Source organism: Ciconia boyciana, chromosome 4 (assembly GCF_034638445.1).
Source record: "Ciconia boyciana chromosome 4, ASM3463844v1, whole genome shotgun sequence".
NCBI lineage: Eukaryota > Metazoa > Chordata > Aves > Ciconiiformes > Ciconiidae > Ciconia > Ciconia boyciana.
The window spans coordinates 16,090,804-16,112,957 of NC_132937.1; the positions used below are offsets into that span (position 1 = coordinate 16,090,804).

Consider the following 22,154-nt stretch of genomic DNA (forward strand, 5'->3'; position numbering starts at 1 on the left):
TGTTCCCAGTACAGCCCCAGCCCATCTTGACAAAGAGTCGAGGGTGGTTAGAATAATTGGTTTGTGTTAAGGGTGCCAAATCATTGTTAGGGACCATGCACCATGAAGAAGGGAAGCAAGTTACATAAGGAAGGTGGGATTGCGCATGTCCAGAAGAAGGGGCCAACTAAAGGACACACCTGTACGACCACCAAGGACCACCAGAGACCCCCACGGAAGCCCCTCGGAGCTCAAGGATGCATGCGTAATGACCATGCAAATATGATAATTAGTTCTGGGAAACAGAATGAATATACATGATCATTCCAGGAAATGTGATGCATATGTATGTAATTGGACAATATAAGTTTCGGCTGATGTAACCTGCGGTATGCACGCTAGGTGGAACGATCCCCCGTGCATCCGGTGCTGTAATAAAGAATGCCTGCTTCTTAATACTACATTGGTGTTAAGGAGTTTGATTCCCAATTTTGGTGACATGCTGAACAATGTCCTTTTGCATCACCACAACAGGGATAGTCAGCCTAAAGGCCTCAAAGATTAACAAGAACAAATTTGAGCGTGGGAAAGTAGATGAGTTTACAGTGGAGTCTGTGGACATTGGAGACCTGAAAAAAATCAAGATAGGCCATGACAATAAAGGTAAGATAATCTGCTTTGTAATGTAGTGTTTCTAGTGCATTAGGCACATTACTGTATAAAATAACCTGCCTTCAAGACCCCAAACGTAATTTACCTTTTAGTGACAGATCCTTGCTGTCACTTTGGCTGTTGCTGCTACTATCTTTGCTGCTAATACCATTCCCATGGCTGTGGCAATAAGAGCACAGTGGTGGCAACTTGCAGGTACCTTTGCAACCTCTCTCTCTGGAAGAGGCTCTTTAGTTTTGCAGCCACATCTTTAGAGAGATTTCTCATCTATCACAAAACTTGGTAGTTTTTCTTGTTCCATGCGGGACCTATAGACTTGTCTCATTTCTTTTATTGATATTTTTGTTGTTTTCATCATCAAGTCCCAGCTGCTTCTTAGACATAGATGTGTCTCTACTTAAAACCAGGGAAGCAGTGGAAAGACACATGGATCCCTTCCCTATGGGACACCAAGGGACATGTTTGTTGATAACTCCTCTGTCCTATTACAAAGGCAAATTAATCCAAGTGATGGAGTAATTAGCACTTCCACGTGCACATCTTTAGCCTGACGCATATAGAAATATAAAGCACATTAGCTTGAACCTGGACAATTTGCAATGATCTTTATGGTATCCATTCTATTTTTCCATTGGCAAAAGAGAGGAACATTTATTTCTCAGAGGTCTGGAATGCAATGACTCATTTGCTGTTGTCTGTAATGGCTTTGTGGGTTACTCACTGTTATCTCTCCAACCATAGGTAATTCAACTGGCTGGTTTCTGGAATGGGTGGAGATTGATGCCCCATCACTGGGACGGTGCCTCAAGTTCCCTTGTGGCCGTTGGCTGGATAAATCAGAGGATGATGGAGCCATTGAGAGAATTATCTTCCCTGCAGAACTGCAGACAACAGAATATATCCCATGTGAACAGAATGCCATTTCCCCAGGATACACCCATCATTACAGAAGATAAAATCTCACTAGCTTATGCAGTTTTATAGGCTTGGCCTCTCCCTTGAATTTGCTTTGAAAAATTTATAAATACATCACATGCCAACTATTCCAGTTACTACAAGAATGTTCCTCTGGGTGCTCTAGACTAACATTTCCTGTATTTCCCAAATCGGAGAGTCATTAGAAGCCATGTGGCTGTGTATGATTGTCTTTTTGCTCCCTCTTGCCCTTTAATCTCCAAGTCCTCAGCCCATTCCAAGCTGTCTTCCTTGTCTCCAGTTTCCCTTTGATCTTGTTCCATTCTAATATTGTTGTTTCTATTGTCAAAGCAGACACTTTGGTCTTGCTTCCAAGCCTTGGTTCCCCCAGTGCCTTTGGCATTGCACACCCCTCTCTTGCTGAAAGACCCTCTTCCAGAGTTTCTTCAGTGTGGTGCTTTTCTGATAGTGTTGTAGAAGTCTGCCTCTTTTAGTGTTCTACAATTTTTCCTTACTGTTCACTTCACTCCCCTCTAAATTACTGTATGGGGTAAACCCAGTGTCTTTTGGGAGCACCTTCCAAGTACTAAGCTTATAATTTTCAAGTCTACTATGGCACCTCAAACTCTTCTATTCAAGCAACTTCTTTCCCTGTCTCCAGGACACTGAGAATCAAATAACATGGCTTTCTTGAAATAAATGACTGGAAACATTATTTTTCTTATTTTGTAGCCTTCTCTTTTCCTTTTCACATGTGCATCCTTGACTGTGGGCAGGGAACTCACATCCCTGGGACTGTATTTGACTTGTCCCTCCCTGATCTGCCTCATTTCAAGTTGTTGACAAATATTTCCTGGCCCGCCTTCAGGGAACTATCAAAATTGCATTTTCCCTTAATTAAGTTGGATGCCACAATGATGAGGGACGAGGTCTGGAACCTGAGAGTTGATTTCCACCCCATGCCCTGCCAGGTGCTTCCTAGGTCACTCTGGAAGAGTGATAAGTTTTTCACACCAAAGATGTCTCCTATCTCATTCCATCTACATTGATGGTATCAAGACTTACCTCTTGCAGTTCCTTATTTAGACATCAAAACTTAGAGCTGCCCAATCTCTCTTTTTCTGCCTCAGTTTCCTTCTTCATAAATAGATGTGAGAATAACCACACAGAAGACTATCAGCTGCTTTGGCTCCTTCTTTTTTACTGTCAACACTGTGGTTCATGTTAAAGGTCTCTTTCACACTGGCTGGCCTACCCTCCAATGTCCAGATCTTCATATCATGCAGTCTGTAAGCTAAAACCACTTTTCTTCTCCGAGGATCTGCCAATGTAATCTCTTTGTTCCTCCCCCATGCTTTGATCAAGCTACTTTTTATTTCTCATGTCTTGCTTTCTTTACCTAAACTGTCTGGAGCAGTGGAATGGATACTCTTTGCTCCCTTCCTCACTTCTGTCAGTCAACTGGAAGAAATAACAGTCTTCATGTTTGAAAAAATAAATTTGTAGATAGATATAGTGAATATGTTCATAGGAGTGAATATAACCCAGAGACCTTGTATGTGCTCCTCATCAGGTTTTTCCATTTTATCCCAGTCGATATATATTTTGATGCAGATGTTGACTATATAATTTATTAATGTCCCCATATATTACAATGATGTAAGAGTTTCTGGCATACCATGCCTTTGAGTACATAGGTTGTGTAAACCTGATTTTTGTCAGCCATCCACATTCAGCCTTTGAAAATAGTCAGGCCTCCAGCAAAAAGGTTGCACCAGAGACAGTGTCAGCTTAGGCTGTTTCATCATTTAAACTATTCCCACTGTGCTATTTACTGCATTCTGGTTTCCTGTTATCCTGGGGGTTTCAGTTTGCCAGAGGTAACTAAAATGGTTTGATTTGTTTTATGATGACTCGTGCCAGAATTGTTTCACGCCGAACAAACGATGAAAACATGTCATCGGCAGTCCAATTAAAATCATGCATGTGGGGATACAACTTTAAAAGTGCCATGTAAATGAAATGGGAGCCTGACAGCTGAAAGTTGTGCTGCTAGAGACCTTGTTATGGTCCCGCTTTGCTGATTCAGTTCTAAGCTGACGTTAATATTCAAGCAACAAGAACAAGCGCCACAGACTTCAGCAGAGAAGATAATTTTTAATTCATAATGCGTAGCATGTGATTTTTGGTCTCCAGGATTTTTTCCCCCCCTCTTACATATTGGAGAAACTATTCCAGTTTACCTGCAGCACAGCAGAGCAGATTTCATTGAGTTGGGCAGAAAGAATATTAAGTACCTTCAGGCTGACTCTCTGTAGAAGAAAACTTCTTCATCTCTGTTCTCCTGAGAGCCGTATTTAGAGAGCCTTGGTTTTTAATGAATGATTAGTCTCCAATATGCATAATCAGAGTTACTCCAACAGTAACAGATATGGTGCCAGAAACCTCTCTACCCTAACAGAGATGCTGAATCTGAAATATAGCACAAAGTACTGTAGTGTAAATAGCAGACACGACTGAAGTCGATGCAGTGTAGGAGGGTGCAGATGACAAGCAGCTGAGAAGATTGTAGTGAGGGATGGGAAACGGTGGAAACTGGGTAGGTGGTGTATGGGAGAGGGATGGCCAGGAGCGGATCCTGGTGATAGCACTGGGTGTCAAAGGCTGTGCTTAAGGGTAGCGATGTGGACTACAGGGATTGCGTCTGCCTGCAGCAGGAGAAGTCCCTGCAGCTAATCAGTGGTGCCCAAGTCTTACCTAGCATTTTTCATCTATAGATTTCAGAAAGGATTTAAAAGAGATAGGGACGGGATTCAGTTTGCCAGATGGCACACCTGAATTTACATGTCCTCATGACAGTGGAGTGTCTGATTTCCCACTGTCATCAATAGGTGTTTGGTCATTCACAGATGGTGGATTTGGAGAATGATTCAGCTGACCCTGAGGAAGATACCTGCATTTGCTTGTCTGACTCTTTCTCCAAACTCCACTGACTTTAGTGATTACATCTGGAGACGTACACACCTATTTGATGTGCAGACATCTGAACATAGGTCTCTTACTCTGTGAGCTAAACACCATCTCAACTTGGAAACCGAGGTGGGAAGTGACTTGACTAAGGATATTCAGCAAATCTGTAGCAGAGCTGGAACAGAGCCCCAGTCTTACTCTGGGGTCAGTCTTATTCCTGAGCAAGTCTGAGTCATGGTCCAGCAGGATGCAAGACTGAGAAGCTGTGAAGATAGAAAAGGACAAAAGGAGGAATCAGATTTTGGGGTCATGGGGCATTCTGGAGAAACCAAGGGAACAGAATAAGGAAGTATTTAGGGGCTTGATCCTTACTGTTCTGCATTCACCATTGATCTGGTAGTAATTTAACCTGTTTGCCTTGGTGTTAAGGAGAAGGTGGTACTAAGAGAACACTAGATCAGAGTGGACAGCAGAGGGTTTTCTTTCTTTTCCTTATGATTGATTTTTGTCACTTGTTTAGTAATGAAAATAATAGGAGATTTTTTATCAATAAGGCTATCTTGTATATTTATATACTGCCTCCAGTTGGCTTAACATCATCCATCTGCCTAGTTGCTCAAAAACTTGTGAATTCATGTTTTGCTTTAAGACTCGAGCTGTTGAAGTAAATCTTGTTTCAGTAACTTTAGATGCAGATATAAATATACTGAGTGCTTTCTGATCATGTGATTAACCCCAAAATCTCAGTAAATGAACATGCATCAAGGTCAATTGGCCTTATAGGGTTAAAGGAAATTCCTCTGGATTCTCATAGTACTGATCAGCTTGATAACTAAATTACCACAAGTGTGTTATTCCTACCCTATTCCTCTTTAACTGTTGAGTTTTCTAATCCAGATTTTGTTTCATTAAAATGTTCTTAGGAGCATTGGTATACTGCTTGCTAACTTTTGTTGGTTTGTTTTAATATTCTGCCATTTCCTAAATCAGTTGTTCCTTACGAGATCATGAGAACACCAGCAACATCTTTGGAGCTGGCACGGATGCAGATGTCTTCATTGTTCTCTATGGTAGTGATGGGATCTGCACTCAGCAGAAATCCCTGTGCCTCAACAAGAGAGAGCAAAGGATGTATTTTGAAAGGAACTCGGTGAATCAGTTCATTGTGGAGGTAAGATCAAAGATGCTCACTCTCATCTTAGGTTGCCCTAAGGGTATTAAGAAGAGAAAATGGAGTGAAGAGGGAACTTTTCCTCTTTTAGGGAAAGATATTCAGCTCTTTTACTCAAAGACTGTGGGTTCAAAACTCTGTTCTGCAACAGTCTTACTGTGTACTGGATCAAATCTTTTCACTGACTGACTTTCACTGACTGACCTCCAGTTAGTAGCAACTCAAAGGTATCAACATGCACTGTCCCTGTAGTCTAATGCCATGTTAAGCCTTGTAAAGGTTGGTGCAATTTTATCATGGAGCTGAGATGTACCAATACATGGATATGGAGGCTTGGTATTCCAGGTAAAGTTGAGGGCCACTTTGGAAAGTCTTTACGTCTTCCATTTCCTAGACCATATTTGGTAAAGAGAGGGTATCAGTCTCCATGCATGCTGGATCTAATATGTGTACCTCTCTTTATCACTCTTATTTGCTTGCATATTTGCTTTATCTTGCACTTTGCAATACTTTGAAAGGTATCAGGAAACAAATGCTTGCGGTATCGCTGAAACTAGCTGCCTTGTGTCCTGGTTTTGGCTGGGATAGAGTTAATTTTCTTCCTAGTAGCTGGTATAGTGCTGTGTTTTGGATTTTAGTATGAGAATAATATTGATAACACGCTGATGTTTTGACTGTTGCTAAGTGGTGTTTACACTGGTCAAGGACTTTTCAGCTTCCCCTGCTCTGCCAGGTGCACAAGAAGCTGGGAGGGGGCACAGCCAGGATAGTTGATCCAAACTGGCCAAAGGGCTATTCCATACCATATGACGTCATGCTCAGTATATAAACTGGGGGAGTTGGCCGGGGGGTAGCGGTCGCTGCTCAGGGACTGGCTGGGTGTTGGTTGGCGGGTGGTGAGCAGTTGTATCACTTGTTTTTTTTTCCTTGGTTTTTGTTCCGCTCTCACTCCCTTGTTGTTTTCCTTCTCATTACAAGTTGTTGTTGTTGTTGTTGTTGTTGTTATTATTTTGTTCCAATTATTAAACTGTCTTTATCTCAACCCACGAGTTTTCTTACTTTTGCTCTTCCGATTCTCTCCCCCATCCCACCGGGGGGGGGAGGGTGAGTGAGTGGCTGTGTGGTACTTGGTTGCCAACTGGGGCTAAACCACAACAGGTGTTTAAGGTCCCTATGCATCCTTTCATGTTCCTGTTTCAGCAGATTATGTTCAAGGATCTGGTCCACGGTGCTCACTACTTACATAGAACTTCATTTAGGGTGGATGGTCTGTTCAATTTTTTCTAACTCTATGGCAACCTCTGCATCATGCTGTTTCTCTGTATCCTCAGACAGAGAGATTGTTACTTTGCTGCAGACACCGTGATTTTTGAATACCTGAGGCTGACTTTTTGAAAGATCTTATCAAATATTTCCTGAACTGTTTACACAACTGTATGCAAATACTTAACTAGTTCACGTAAATGAGTGAGCTCATTTACATCTACAGTATTCAGCAATTTCTATTCATAATATATTGTTATTGCTTAGAATTTGTGAGAGGCAAAAATATAGGCAGTCCTGCTCTGGCCTATCCTTTTGGTACTGCTTCATGTCCTCACCTTCCTTCCCTGGATGCAACACCAACACTGACTTTGTAGAGGACCACACAACCTCTGTGTTTTGAGTTTGGTTTGTTTTTGTAAAATAATTGAAGGCAAATCTTAAACCAAACTCTTTAACAAGTTAAAATGCTTCCAGCCCACATTGTTGTTATATGGCATGAATCATAAAATAAATCCCCAGTGTGATTCCTTAAAAACAAAGAATAAGACTTATTTCGGTGGAGTTTCCACACAGTTTTTCATAATAGAGGTTGCATTAATCCATAGGTATAAATCTTAAACTGAGTGTTATTGTTATTTCTTTATTCCATGAGATTTATTTTAGGTTTGGTAGAATCTGAAACATCAGTACTTTCCTTAGATGAAGTGAGTGAAAATGCAGTTTGTTCTCCAGATTTATAACATCATATTAACCTGTCCCCAAACTTCATTCTCTCTTCACCAGTTCCTCTTGCTGCAGGAGATGGGGATGAAGCAAAATACATTCTTCTTTCACCTACTAGTGTAGAGCCATAATCTGGAGTTCAACAGACCTTAAAAACAATTTGGGGATCTCAGGAAACACAAACTGAGAATTGCCCATTTGTTCTGGTGTTTTTAACTGCCCCTATCATTTTGTATTTTGCAAAAGTGGCAAAAAGGATTAGAGGCTGGTCTCAGCTATGCTCCCAAGTGATGATTTGTTGGACATGCATGCAGCAGAGTAAAGACCACTTCTTCTTTAACATGAATCTTTACTGGTCAAGCATCACTTTATTGCTATGTATTGATTAAAAGCCTCATTGAAAGTTGAATATTTGGACAGGACAAAGGAGGAATAAAATAATTTTCCTCTGGTGTATACTTGTGTGCATGCATGAGTTTTAGAAATGAATTTGGATCATTTAATTATTTTGCAATTGATGCTTATGCTGTCTAAAGTCAGGGCAGGGCTGGTGAAGTCAAATACAGTTTGTTTGGAGTGTGAACTCCTTGAGTAGTGCAGTCAGTCTTATTGAGTAGAGGAGTCTCCTAAAATTACTGATGTCTTTTCTTCAGTATGGGGCAATTCTGTCAGCTGGGAAGAGAAGAAGGGAGTAGTCTCCAGTGGTAGAAATTGAGATGTTCAGTTTCCTCATGTTTCCAAGAAAAAAAGACTCCAAGTTCCTATGGACAGAAAGACAGCTCAGTGTGCTTCTCCTACGTGCAAAGGAGGTTTGCAGCCAGCCTTGTTTTTTTAAAGGCCAACTATACAAAAGCTTGCACTGAAGCAACCAAAAGCTATTACTTGGGAGCAAATATTTTTCCTGTTCAAGCCTTTGGAAGGGAGGTGACTTAAAAGTAATGAACTAGTAACAAATTACTCAAGTAATAAGGTGAGGCATAAAAATCAGTAGCCACTTCATAAGACAGTGATCTTGTTGACTTGCTCAGAATGGCATTGGGATTCTGTGGCAGAACAGGAGAGAGATAATATAAAAAGCCAGTCTGTTAATATTGTATTTTGACCTCAAATATATTCTTCCAGTGTTATAAGAGTGCACATAAGTGTTTAAAAAGGAAAGGGATATAAAAAGAACAATTTAAGATGCAGCAGCATTGCAATTTCTAAAAAATTACCTTCATTCCCACTCATACAGAGAAGCCTGAGATGCAGGATTGCTGCTGTGCAACTAAACCGATCTCATACAGTGGGTAATTTGTGTAGAGCAAGATTCTCCCATTTTTGGAACAGAAGTTCAGGGAAACACATTAGCTAAAATGCAAGTTAGGGCATAATTGGTATCAATGCTAATATTTGCTCCCCTGGGTCTTCATACAGACTGGAAAAATAGGAAATAAGCTAAAGAAGTAGTGTCTTAAAAGTCACCTGTTGTTCATGCCATAATCTTTCTCTTTTTTTTTTCTTTTCTTTTTTTTCTGTAGCTGGAGGATGTTGGTGACATCCAGTGAAAAGATTCGCATAGGACACAAGGGTGGAGGACTGAACTCCGGATGGCATTTGGACCGCGTGGCGATTCGGAGACTGTTGCCAAATGGAAAGGTAGGCTGTGAGTCCCAGCACTCTACAATAGATTTCCATTAGCAGCCACTTCCATTTCCCAAAGCGCATCTTCTGTATACAAAGCGTGATTAACAGTGAAAAATGACTCCCTAAAGAACAATGCACACTAATGAACTTGCTAGAGCTTGAGGATCTGGGGACAACAAACATGTATTACCATGTTTCATTCTTCAAATGTTGATTATAAGACTCTGCAATCATTGCTTTTTAAAAAATGCTGTTCTCGTACCTTTTGACTAGAATAGAGTTATTTCCTCCTGACAGTGGATGGGAGCAAAGCAGTGATGTTGCTCCTCAACCTTTTGGAGGTCTTCGCTACTCTTTATCTTTTGTGTGAAGGAGCGATCTGCCTGCTGGGTTTGGAGGCAACGTTATCATGACTTGCTTGCTGGACTGAGAGGAGAGATTCCTGAGTTTGTACCCATTGCTGTGCAAATACAGCTAAAGAATTACAGGGCTGAGCAGATGTCCCTGTGCTGCACTGCACCACAGTCACTGGACATCCCAGAGTGCCCAAGGCTAACTTAGATAATCATGGTTTTGGGTGACATGAGAGGCTAAAGCTTCATATTTTCATGTGTAGTTTTGTTTTGAACAATCACAGGGAAAGAAGTGGGAAGTAGGTGTACCGTTTTAAAATAAAAAGTATTGTTGCTAAACATGGACAAGAAATAATTTCATCAGTCCCTTAATTCTGGAAGAATAAATGCAGGGAGCCAGTACACTTAAAACAAGCAAAATGCCTGTCAGTGCAAGTCTCTGAATCACTCATATCAAAAACATCGAGTTAGGTCCTAGGACTTTTGGTTGCTCATGTCAACAGGATTAAGGCAGTGCAGCCAGACTGATCATCTTCATCTTGTCCACATAAGAAACTGTTCCTCGGCCCTGCTTTCAGATGCTGGCTGTAGGAACAGGAATGAATCTGGCTGCAGGGATAGTGCAGAAGAAAATCACCTCTTCAGGACCAGTTCAGAATTGGAGCAGTAGCTGTGTTTGGGAACACCTCGGCTCTCTCCTCTGTCTTGTCCTTTCTCCCCTTATTCTGAAGGGATGTCAGCTTTCATCTCTACCTCAATGCTCAGGTCTGCCCCCTCCTGAAGTGACTTCTAATATCAAGTGTTGGTGTAAACACAGCTTGCTCAGTCATGGTGAACCTACTTCTCATCTTGCTTCCTCCTTCAAAATTTCCAGGATATGTTTTACTCTTTGCCTCACGATCAACTCAAAGGTCTGCCTTGAACCTTCCTCATCATGCTCAAGCCTGTATGCTCCTGTACAAGATTCTTCACAAGCCAATGCTCTTTGATTGTTTCTCATTATCACCTTTTTGCCAGTCTGTTATTATCAGACCCTCTATCTGTGTATTGATTAACCCTTGCCTTGTACAGTTTCATTAGGTTAATAAACAAGATGACATTGTTTTTGGAGATATTGTTATTGATCATAGGCTAGGGAAGATGAAGAGGGGGATGTGCAAAGGTATGGAAACCAAGGGAAAAGAGATTCCTGGGCTGCCTCTTTCTACACCTACCATTAACTGAGCACTTTGGGAAGCTCCCGAGAGCTCCATGTTGGGTGCTCTTCCATTAGCCCAGAAAGGGTTTCAGAGCTGTGCAGCTCTGCAGTCATTACAGCAGCTTTGAAGGACAGACGGTGAGAAACCTGGGAAGGTGGAGGAAGGGAGGAAAACCATGAACAACTTAAAAATTGAGAGATTTACAATTCTGCTGATCTTTTGATTATGGCATGGGAAAAAAAGAAGAAAGCAGAGCACTGCATGATGCTGCTGATCGGCTGCAGGATATTATGACCTGCCACAGGATAGCAATATGCTGCCAACACTTCTAAAAGCTGTGCTACCTGATTAGACTGCTAAGATGTGTCTAGATGTATCTGTAATGCTGCAAAAGAAAAATGAGGTCAGTAACTTTTCAGATTAAATTGAAAGCACTTGGGTAGGAAACTAGGATTGTTGCGTGCCAATAAAGCTCTGTCTTGGCATGTCAATTATATCTGATAATTGTATTTCATTTGTTACAACTTGGAGAAGGGCAAAGCACTGACTTTTAGCACACTATCATACCCTGCTTCTAGCTTAGGGCCAGACTCAGACTCTAATGAAACAAATTCTGTTCGGAGCTGCAAGAGGATTTTACCGCGGGTGACATAAAACAGTGCACTTTACGTCACTTTAATATTAATGCAATCACTAACAAGGAAACTCCAATAAAAACTGTGGCAATGACATGGTGATTAACAATAATGATACAATTAACTTTTGCAGTAACTGCACATTATGTCCCACTGTGCAGGCACTCAAATCCCTAGATATCCTATTACCAAATAAACAGTGTTCATATCAATGACATGTACAGCCAACATTACGAATGTTTAGGAGCTGGAGACATAACTGAAGTGGGATCTCTACTGGGAGGAGAGAGTTTCAGCACTGAAGCATCATTCTGGAAAGCCCTCTCTTCCCAGACTGTAGGTGGGGAGATAAGCACTGTTCATTGGCTCAGCATACAGTGAGATAATACAGGTTATGTGGCCAGACAGCCAGTGCAGAAATGAGGAGGCAGAAGCAGTGGTGTGGGCAGTCATTAGGTGCTGTATTTTGCTTATACAGCACAAATAACACTAGAAAGTAAAGTATTTGAAATAATCTAGAGTGCTGCCAGTTTTGTTTGACACCATTTTGTACAAGTATGCTCCAAACCGCCTTATGGAGTTAAACATTGAAAGCCTGGGGTTAAACAGCAACGCTCCAGGGAGCGGCAGAGAGGAGGAGAAATGATGTTTTATTGACAGCAGAAGGTTTGGGCTGTGTGGGTTCAAATGATGGTTCTGCTGCAGACTGAAGTCACTCTATCGCACAAGCCCCTTGGAGGGGTTCAGCTCCTGCAGATCAACTTGTCTGGGATCTGTGTGCAGTGGTTCGATGACCTGTTCATACCACGTTAGCAGTGACTGGAGTGGGTCTCTGATCTTAGGTGCACAACCTATTCCTCTCCAGTGACCGTGTCAGGGAGGGCAGGATCTGGCAGCTCAAGGCAGTACAGTGCAGTGGTACACAGTGATAACAATATTCAGTATTGCTACTGTGAGAGCTATTCCCTTCTTTTATGATATATTGATTTTTTAGCTTTTAAATAGTAAAAAGAGCAAAGAAGGGACCCTGTGTTGCTTTGATAAATAATTACATGAGAGTAATTAAGATGGACAGTATTCATATATATGTTATACATTAAAGTGGTGGCACACAGAGTACTGAAAACAGCAGAAAGCCCCTGTGCTACTTAGGAGAGAAATGCTGAAGTTGTCAGTTAGGAAAGGGCCATTTTTTCTTCCTTTGTTTAGTTACTGTGAGATTAAAAGTAACTTTTTTTTTCTGTTCAGACTTGTGGGCTCTGCAAGTTGCATGATGGCTCATGCCCCTTTCTTTATGGAGACATAGCCTGGAGTGCCCAGCACACAGAAAGCTGCCTGCCTCTTACCATCTTGGAGGCCTTACAGGAGTCTGTTCTTAATGAGTGGTCTGGGATTGATTTTGTTTACCAAGTGGAAAACACATGTTCTATTGTTTTTGTTTGTTTGATGATAGAAATCATACTTGTTTCACCAAAGTGAAGTCAAAACAAAAGATCAAAAATTAAATCACTATTTTTCTCCTCTTAATGCACGTATGGGAATTGCCTGGAAACCAGCTTGAGTCACAGGATTATAGGGCAAAATCTTGAAGTATTGACTCAGAAAAAAACCCCTACTGACTTCAAAGGGAATGCTGCCTGAATAAGGATCAAAGATGGATTGCAGAGTCTCGAAGACGGATTGCAGAGTCTCAGTAAAACACGGCTTCAGCAGGAATGGTGCAGTCCTGATTAGGAATTTGCAAGATCAAAAACTGGGAAGAGCAGAGATCTACTGGATCATACAACCAGTCTCACACAGCCATTGGGAATACTGTTCTCTGCTATATGTTCAGTGCTTCTTCTGAGAGCCCTCAGATGTCCTCTTTCTGGAGGAAATATATTTCTATATACTATTTTAGGTCTGCATCTACATACACATGCATACATACATGAGTTGAAAATCCTTGCTTGCATGTCAGAGTATTTTCAAAGGGGAAATGCTAACGTGTTCATTTTGTTTTGAAGAGATTATCTCTGTCATGTTTACTTCAGGGCTTGGAAACTGTCACATTTCCATGTGAAAGATGGCTTGCAAAGTCTGAAGACGACGGTGAGATTGTCAGAGAACTGGTACCATCTGATATTTTTACTGAAAAACTCATGAAGGACGGGACACTCAAGCAGATAGAGGAAGAAGTTGAAGACCCATTAGAAGGTAATATAACCCTAGGAGTAGGTAAGAACCTGTTCATCTGATTTTTTGGAACAAAACATTTGGATGTGTGGTTCAAGCAAATGCAACGCTGGTACAGCTGTTCACGTTGCTTTCCCTTCCTGTTCTCTGACCTCTGTTATACCTGGAGCACTTCTGTACAATAATACCATTATTTTCCTGTAGGGCATTTATAAACCTGTCACAGACACCCTTTCACACAGACATAGTTTGCATGTCTCCTCTGATGCCTAACAAATTTTCTCCATGTTGTCCTTGTCTTCCAGGCTCTGCAAACATCTTAACTTGTTTGCCCAGCTTCACCTGTCCTGTGCACTCTGCCCCTTCCTTTCCTACCCTACCAGTCTGATTTATGCTCCTCTTTCATCCCAAAGTTGTTTTTCCTGCTACTCTTCAGGTACATATGGACCCCCTCTAAAAATTTGGCTCCAGGAAGCCACCCTCACTTCATTAATTTACCTCTGGGAAGGAGAATAAAGCATTCACATTCACTGTTTGGTCCTCCTGATAGCTGAAGCAACTGAACAAGAACTGAAGTTTCGTCCTAAACTTGTTGCTTCTCTGTATGCCCAGCTGTTCCTAACTCTTTTTCCTCTAGGACCTCCTTTTCCCACCCCAAGCTCCTTCTGCCCTTGAGAGAAGTTGTGAACCTTCCCACACCGTGAGCAGAGCAAACTGAATTCAGCTGCCATCTTCATTCTTGGTTCTTGCATCTGGCAACAAGATGATTCAACAGAGAAAATAATTCCTCTCCCTGTTTCTTTTCTCTCAGAGTGATTTGCATTTACAGTACACCATTGTCAGGGTGGAATTTATATGGATTGTAAGTGTTTTCCATTGCCAAGGGAAGAGGCGTCTTGCTGTAAGGAAGGCTGGAGCCTTTGCACTGTGACTTTAGAAGAGACGGGTGTACTTTTTCCCCCGTTAGGAACTACATGATAGCTCATGGGAGATTTTTTTCCTGCGGAGGCAAAGACAATTTTAATATCAATTAGTAAGTGGCATGACTGCTAGATGCCTGCATGGCATTTTCTTTAACTTACTAACTTCTGTTGCTTTACCTTGCATTAGTTACCATGTCTTAACTAACCTAGGTGACTCATTTTTTCCTTCTAAAGGCAAAGCCTTAAAACAAGTTTTACAATCTATGGAATAGGATTTTTGGATGGCTGAAGATTTCTTTTGGCTGGGAGCTAGGGCTAAGTTTGGGAACTTCTGCTTTAGATATAAAATATCTGGAACAGGAATTATATCTTCTGCATCTCTATGAGTCCTCATACATCTCGGGCACTGATGCAGTGTAAATGACAGCAATGGAAAATCAGCTTGTGGTATTCTGAGGATCGTCTTTTATATAGTAGACTGCATTTCAGTCCTGAAGGTTTCCAGAACTGGCAAGCAAAAACCAAAGAGGGATGAATTGACTAATTAGACTATATGCATTGCTTACTTCATTACTAATGTAGCAGTTGTCTCGCAAATGTGAAGCTGTAATTCTGTAGGACATAATGTGAAGAGGCAAGCCAGAAAACCTGGCATTGCACCTAGCCTGATGAATGGTCATGATCCATTTCTTAGAGAAATTGATGGAAATTTTTCATGGAGTATGAAGCAGAATAGGCCCTGTTTTACTGGGAAAGCTAGGTACAGAAGAAAAAGACAATATAAATATTTTCTTCGATGCTGTTAATGTACAAAGAAGAATCCTAACTAAGACTTTGTGCCTCTTCCTCATTTGTATTGCCCTGGGATTTGCAGGGAGGCATTCTCCAGGGCTTGTATGCCACGAGGGTAATCAGAGACTTGTACAGTTCCTAATTGTTTTCCTGGCGAGGATGCTTTCCGTAACTGTTTGTTTTCCCTGTGTAATTGGGAAAAGAGTAGCAAAATAAAAATAAGAGTATTTAACAGGTTTAGTAAAGCACATTACTAAAGATTTGATGAGGTTTTATTGGATCATCATTGAGCAAGCTAAGAGAAAGGGTACTTAAACAGTACATCTCCAACACTTCCTTAATTAAATACTGTCTCAGCAAAAGGACCCAGAAACCTGTTCTCTTTCTGTTTGGGGAATTTATAGAGACACATGCCATTAACTCTGGTAGTAATTGCACATCTGAATCCCCGGAGTTTGTTTGTGGGAGATGGAGTATTAAGAATTCACAACACTGAACCACTTTTTCTCAGATGTGGGTCCCTTGAGCTTCGGTATGAAAAGGTGCTGAGTTGCCTCACCTCTATCGACTTCACATCCAGTAATAATGATAATGATTCTTTGCATTTGTATGTGATCAAAGCAATACACAGGCATTGATTAGATGGGGGAAAGGAAAGTCAGCAAATTTCAGCCCAGTGATTCCCCAACCTCTGGATCATTATCAGAAGCCTGGAAGGACAAATCATACAGGATTTTAAACCTCCAAGAACTGAGTGATGAGCAGAAAGTTTTGGGACCATTTTCTTAGGTAAATTCAGTATCTAAGATACACCTTGATAATTCACCTGGCCAGAAATCACGTCTCTGTTTCTTTCTGCAGTTCACACATACAAGATTAGCATGTTCACTGGAGATATCTATGGTGCTGGGACAGATGCTAATGTTTTCCTAAATATCTACGGAGATCTGGGGGACACAGGAGAGAGAAAACTCAGCAAATCTGAAATGAACTTCAACAAGTTTGAAAGAGGACAGGTACAAATGCAATGGGTTAATAACACTTGCCATTTCACAGTTTTTAACCTAACAAGACCATGACTGTCTTTGTAGAATGAGTTTTCCTATGAGGGATGAATTGATTGAATTGATTCCATTTACCATGTTCATTACCTCTTAAAATGCTTTGTATGGATTGTCAGCTGGGTATTACAACTGACAGACACTGCAGCAAATGGGTAAATGTTTCTGTGAAGTCACTGATAGACAAATTATGAGCTTGGTCCATACAAACTGGCTTGAAATGTTAGCTGCAGATTTGAGAGCACACAAAACCTGAGGTCTCTCATTCCCATAGCCTCTGTGCAACTGATTTGCACGTACATAGTATATATTGTAATTCACCACAGAGCACAATACACTGATGGGAACTAAACTGCGGCTGTGTTTGTTTGACAAAATAACTCCAAAAGTGGTATTCTGTGGTCAGTCCATGAGTCATATTCACAGCCTCATATGGAGATACTCAGATATAATGATGGCAAAGATTGTCTTATCTGGATTGTCCATACCAATCTAACTGGATTAGAAAGGGAGGTCTTACTTAGACTCAAAAACCAGGATGTAAAATTCCAGGAATTCAATATTGTAATTGGTTGTAAAAGTGACTTTTTGTGCAGCTCCCCTCATAGCAGAAGCAGGCTTCAAAACACTTCCCTGCAGAACAGTTTTAGTGTACACAGATGCCTCTATAGACTGCTGCAAAGCTTTTAACCAAACACTCTCATGTAAGATGGAATTTAAACACATATTGTGCTGTGTAGTCTCCATTTGCTTTTGTCCAGTAGATGATCTGTTGCGAGCTCGTAACAGAAGCAACTGCTATTGAACACTCTGCAGGAGGATACGTTTACTATACAGGCTGTAGACCTTGGCATTTTGTACAAGATCAGAATTCGTCATGACAATAGCATGTTCAGTCCTGACTGGTTCCTGGAAAAAGTAGAGATCCTGGATGAGACCACAGAGGAGTCATTCGTTTTCCTGTGTGAGCGCTGGCTCTCTAAAAAGAAAGAGGACAAAAAGATAGAGCGTACGCTTTATGAACAGGTATGGTTACGGCTCAAAGCTGTGATCCCAACCCACTGCTACTAATAAATATAAAATGATTGAATATCTGGTTGAAGTCCAAGACAGATAATTAGGGACTTATGCTTTTTGACTTGTCCAAAATGAATTTGTGATTTTCAGACAAGTGCTGAAAGTATGGCCACTCTCAGCCCAGTATCACTAACACTGTAATTTGCAATTTCAACAGAAAATTCAAGGAGTCCAAGTGAAACTCGTCAGCTGAGAGTCAAAGTACCTGGCTGATGCACAGCAACGTATATTTCCCTGCTGCTCTCCTTGCTGTGCTCACAAAGTAGTTTAGTTATGGGTCCCACTATTCAAAGTTCTCAAACCAAAATATTGGGTCCTTTGACTTCATCCTCACCAGACTAGATGGGATTATCTTTTCAGCTCCTTCTTCCACCACTGCCAAACATAAAAAGTCTAGTCTGTTTGCTACCACTCAAAGCACTAAATGTTTTTTAGTGAAATGCCCTTTCTACTTGCACATTCTCTATTGCTTTATCAGGCTAATATAGCTACTCGGAATTCGAGGTACACGCACTAATTAAAATTAGCAAACAAGATTAATAGGCCTCTCTTGCTTCTATAGAGTGAGACATAATAAAACAGCTGATTATAAGTCCATTGTATTTAAGGAGTACACTTTGCAAAATACAGTGACATTTTAATTGACAGTTACCGCTAAAATTATCATCAATGAAATTGGGCCAGACTCATCCTGAATACAACAGAATGGATGTAAGGAGAGTTACACCATGGATGAGTATTGCTATATGCTCCCTCATAAAATTGCAGCAGACAACGCTATGAATGCTTGTGGTCACACTTACCCCGTTGCTCATATTAATTCATAATGAGGAAAAGCTAATCACTTTTTTTTTTAATTATGTGACTCTGTGGTAAGAGCTTCACACTTATTGGACACTGACACTGAATGCATCTGCTGTAACTCTTCAAATACAATAGATGTTTCGTATCATTCAGCTTTGCAGTACTCTCCCTCTTAATGCTCTTTGACCTGTACCAGGTACATTACTCAGACACCACAGTGTGTGCCCTGATAAGCAAATCTGGCACTGTTCCATCCATCTGAATTTTCTGTGGCTATTGCTCACGCAGGTAGCAGAGAAAAAGTCACAACACACCATTAAAGTCTGCTAGGTCCATTATATTTCCATTATGTTGGTCCATTATATTTCCATTATGTTAGGTCCATTATATTATAACACACATCCAAAATGGCCTGTCAAGGTTACCAATGAAGTAAATGAATGACCTGCAGTAAATTAAAAGTCACAATCATTTGAGCTACACTGAGCAAAACACTACTTGGGGAACTACAGGGATTTCTTCTCATGTTGTTCTTGGAGGCACATGGGAACAGCTGACAGGACTTGAGCACTCAACCTCATTACCCTCCTGTACATGCTTTCCAACTAGAGCTATGACGGCGAGCGAAACAGCCTGGATGGCTCATCTCTCAGCCTGTCGAGTCAGGATAGCAATGCAAACCTGAAGGAGATGAAAAAATCCAGCTTGGTCAAGGCGGCAGAAGAAGGATCAAGTGAGTGAGCACTGTGTTTGATTGAACGCATGCATGTGTTCTTGGCTTTCAGTGCTTAAGAGGCTGGCTGCCTTCGTCCTGGTGAAGAGCAAGGAGAGGCAGAACAGCAAATTTCTTCTCTTCACCTTGTGTTCTGACCACTTTGGGAAAGGCTGGATCAGTGCTTGTGTTTCTGTGTTTGTTGCTTTTCCTGTAGCTCTCTGACCCTAACAGTGAATAAGCCATGAAGTTCACAGCAACTTTAGTGTTTCCAACCTTCTTCTTTCTCTCCTGTGAGATTTCCTGTGGAAATCTGTGATGCTGTAGCTTGTCAGAATTAACTTCTCCATTGCCAGCAGATGTAAGTTCTCCAAACAGTGTGGTGCTTTGGGCAGTGTGACAATATCATTAGGTAGGTGGTTATTGAAGGGTACGCTGTTTTCTGTCATGGTGAGGTAAAATGCACAGGGGGCCTCTTCGGGCAACTGTAATAACAAATCATGTCCCTTAGATGCCTGAAATTAGATTATTCCCTCCACACCACCAAATGTGGAAAAGGAGCTGGTCAACAACATCCATAGGGCCTCTTCAGAAAGAAACCCACTGACCTGAAGAATCATACTCCCTCTTCCTCCTCCTCCTCCACCACCAACTTCATTGCAGATAGCACTTCAGAGGTGGGGAGAAGTGACACTACCCTCTGAACAGCAGGGTCTGATAGAGTTAAGGGAAGAATTTATACAAGTTTTGTATAATTTTGTCTGAAATGTCCTTCAAAGGATCCAAAGCTCTTTGCAGTGAGAGGGACAGCAGGCAAGTCAGACATGTTATCACCAAAAAAGCCTCCCTTGGACTATCAGGGGCTCTTTTCCACATGATTCCTTAGAGTAGCTCTTGTTGCTGATATCAGCTTTTTTTTTCCTCCTATATCTCTTTGACCTACTCAAGATGATATTTCATGTAGCATATTAGATCTGAATTACCAAAGGCAGCTTTGAATTTCTTGAGACCTTATTTGCCACATCTAAGCCATCTCGGTGACCCACCTAATGGATGAGGGGAAGGCTGTGGATGTTGTCTACCTAGACTTTAATAAAGCCTTTGACACCGTTTCCCACAGCATTCTCCTGGAGAAACTGGCTGCTCACAGCTTGGACAGGTGTACTCTTCGCTGGGTAAAGAACTGGCTGGATGGCCGGGCCCAAAGAGTTGTGGAGAATGGAGTTAAACCCAGTTGGCAGCCGGACACAAGCGGTGTTCCCCAGGGCTCCGTGTTGGGGCCAGTCCTGTTTAATATCTTTGTCAATGATCTGGACGAGGGGATCGAGTGCACCCTCAGTCATTTTGCAGATGACACCAAGTTGGGCGGGAGTGTTGATCTGCTGGAGGGTAGGAAGGCTCTGCAGAGGGACCTGGACAGGCTGGATTGATGGGCTGGGGCCAATTGTATGAGGTTCAACAAGGCTCAGTGCTGGGTCCTGCACTTGGGCCACAGCAACCCCATGCAACGCTACAGGCTTGGGGAAGAGTGGCTGGAAAGCTGCCCAGCAGAGAAGGACCTGGGGGTGTTGGTCGACAGCCACCTGAATATGAGCCAGCAGTGTGCCCAGGTGGCCAAGAAGGCCAATGGCATCCTGGCTTGTATCAGAAGTAGTGTGGCCAGCAGGACTAGGGCAGTGATCGTCCCCTGTACTGGGCACTGGTGAGGCCACACCTTGAATGCTGTGTTCAGTGTTGGGCCCCTCACTCCAAGAGAGACATGGAGGGGCTGGAGCGTGTCCAGAGAAGGGCAACGGAGCTGGGGAAGGGTCTGGAGCACAAGGCTGATGCGGAGCGGCTGAGGGACCTGGGGTTGTTTAGCCTGGAGAAAAGGAGGCTGAGGGGAGACCTCCTCGCTCTCTACAACGCCCTGAAAGGAGGCTGTAGAGGGGTGGGGGTCGGTCTCTTCTCCCAGGTAAGAAGAGATAGGATGAGAGGAAATGGCCTCCAGTTGTGCCAGGGGAGGTTTAGGTTGGATATTATGAAATTTTACTTCGCCAAAAGGGTTATCAAGCATTGGAAGAGGCTGCCCAGGGAAGTGGTGGAGTCCCCATCCCTGGAGGTATTTAAAAGATGTTTGGATGAGGTGCTTATGGACATGGTATAGTGGTGGTCTTGGTAGTGTTAGGTTTACGGTTGGACTCGATGATCTTAAAGGTCTTTTCCAACCTGTGTTGATTCTGTGATTCTCCCCTTTTCATGATCAGGATAGTAGTGCCTCATCACTGAGGATGTTTGTTTAATATAAATTTAAATGTGATTTATGTTAGAACTCTTCAGGTTTTTTCCTTACAACATGTAGCTGCATCAAAGCAGCTGTTGGGTTGGGAGGGGAGCGGGATACGGGGAGCTGAGCAAGAGCACAGATAAGTCTCTTGGCTCTCAGAAAACAAGCTTCGACTGAGAGTGCTCAGGTGAGTTTGTTCTTTTCTAGAAGGTGATCTGTCTTATAACTGGGCAGAGGAGGAGAGTCTGCAAGCGCTGTCACTGAAAGACAGGGAGTCCATGAACTCTGGACTGAGTTTTCTGCTGAAATAACTGATGGAAACAGTTGGTGGCTCTAGTGTCGAGTTTCATCTTTAGGCTCTGGTTCCTGAGACAAGGCAAAGCTGACCATGAAAGAAAAATCTGTTTCTGGATTGCACCTTCTAAAAAGTGAAATATGCCGGACTGTGTCTGCAAAGGCCAGCTTTCATGCAGGGAGGCTGGTCTTGCTCAGCTGCCACCGATAGGAAGTGGGAAAGTTGCACAGGTTTTGTTTCTGTCCTGGCTGTGAAGGAAGCCTGGAAGATCAGTGTCCATCAGCTGAAGTTAACCTTTGTGGAAAACTTCCCCAGTCCATCGATATTTCCTTATAACTTCATTACCACACAGGCTTTTTTCTCTGTATTTATATACCTTTTGATTAACCACCTCTGTGTTCCAGGACAACAACTTATCATCTAAATTGCACCTACAGTTTGTTGTCATCCTACATGGAGTCTTTTAGCTTTAGATTAAGATTTTAGATGTAAGATTAAGACACTGTGTTGTAACAAGTAACTGGGCATCAGCTGAGTCAC

General features: G+C 42.0%; 1 protein-coding gene across 1 annotated transcript in view; it reads left to right on the plus strand.

Moving 5' to 3' along the window:
• Positions 1-22,154, plus strand: part of LOXHD1 (lipoxygenase homology PLAT domains 1) — a 175,055-nt gene that overhangs the window by 97,398 nt on the left and 55,503 nt on the right. The window contains 10 exon segments of the mRNA XM_072859639.1: positions 514-642; positions 1,393-1,557; positions 5,527-5,544; positions 5,547-5,707; positions 9,217-9,237; positions 9,239-9,334; positions 13,543-13,705; positions 16,261-16,415; positions 17,277-17,486; positions 18,951-19,074. Of these exon segments, the coding sequence (XP_072715740.1) occupies positions 514-642; positions 1,393-1,557; positions 5,527-5,544; positions 5,547-5,707; positions 9,217-9,237; positions 9,239-9,334; positions 13,543-13,705; positions 16,261-16,415; positions 17,277-17,486; positions 18,951-19,074 (1,242 nt within the window).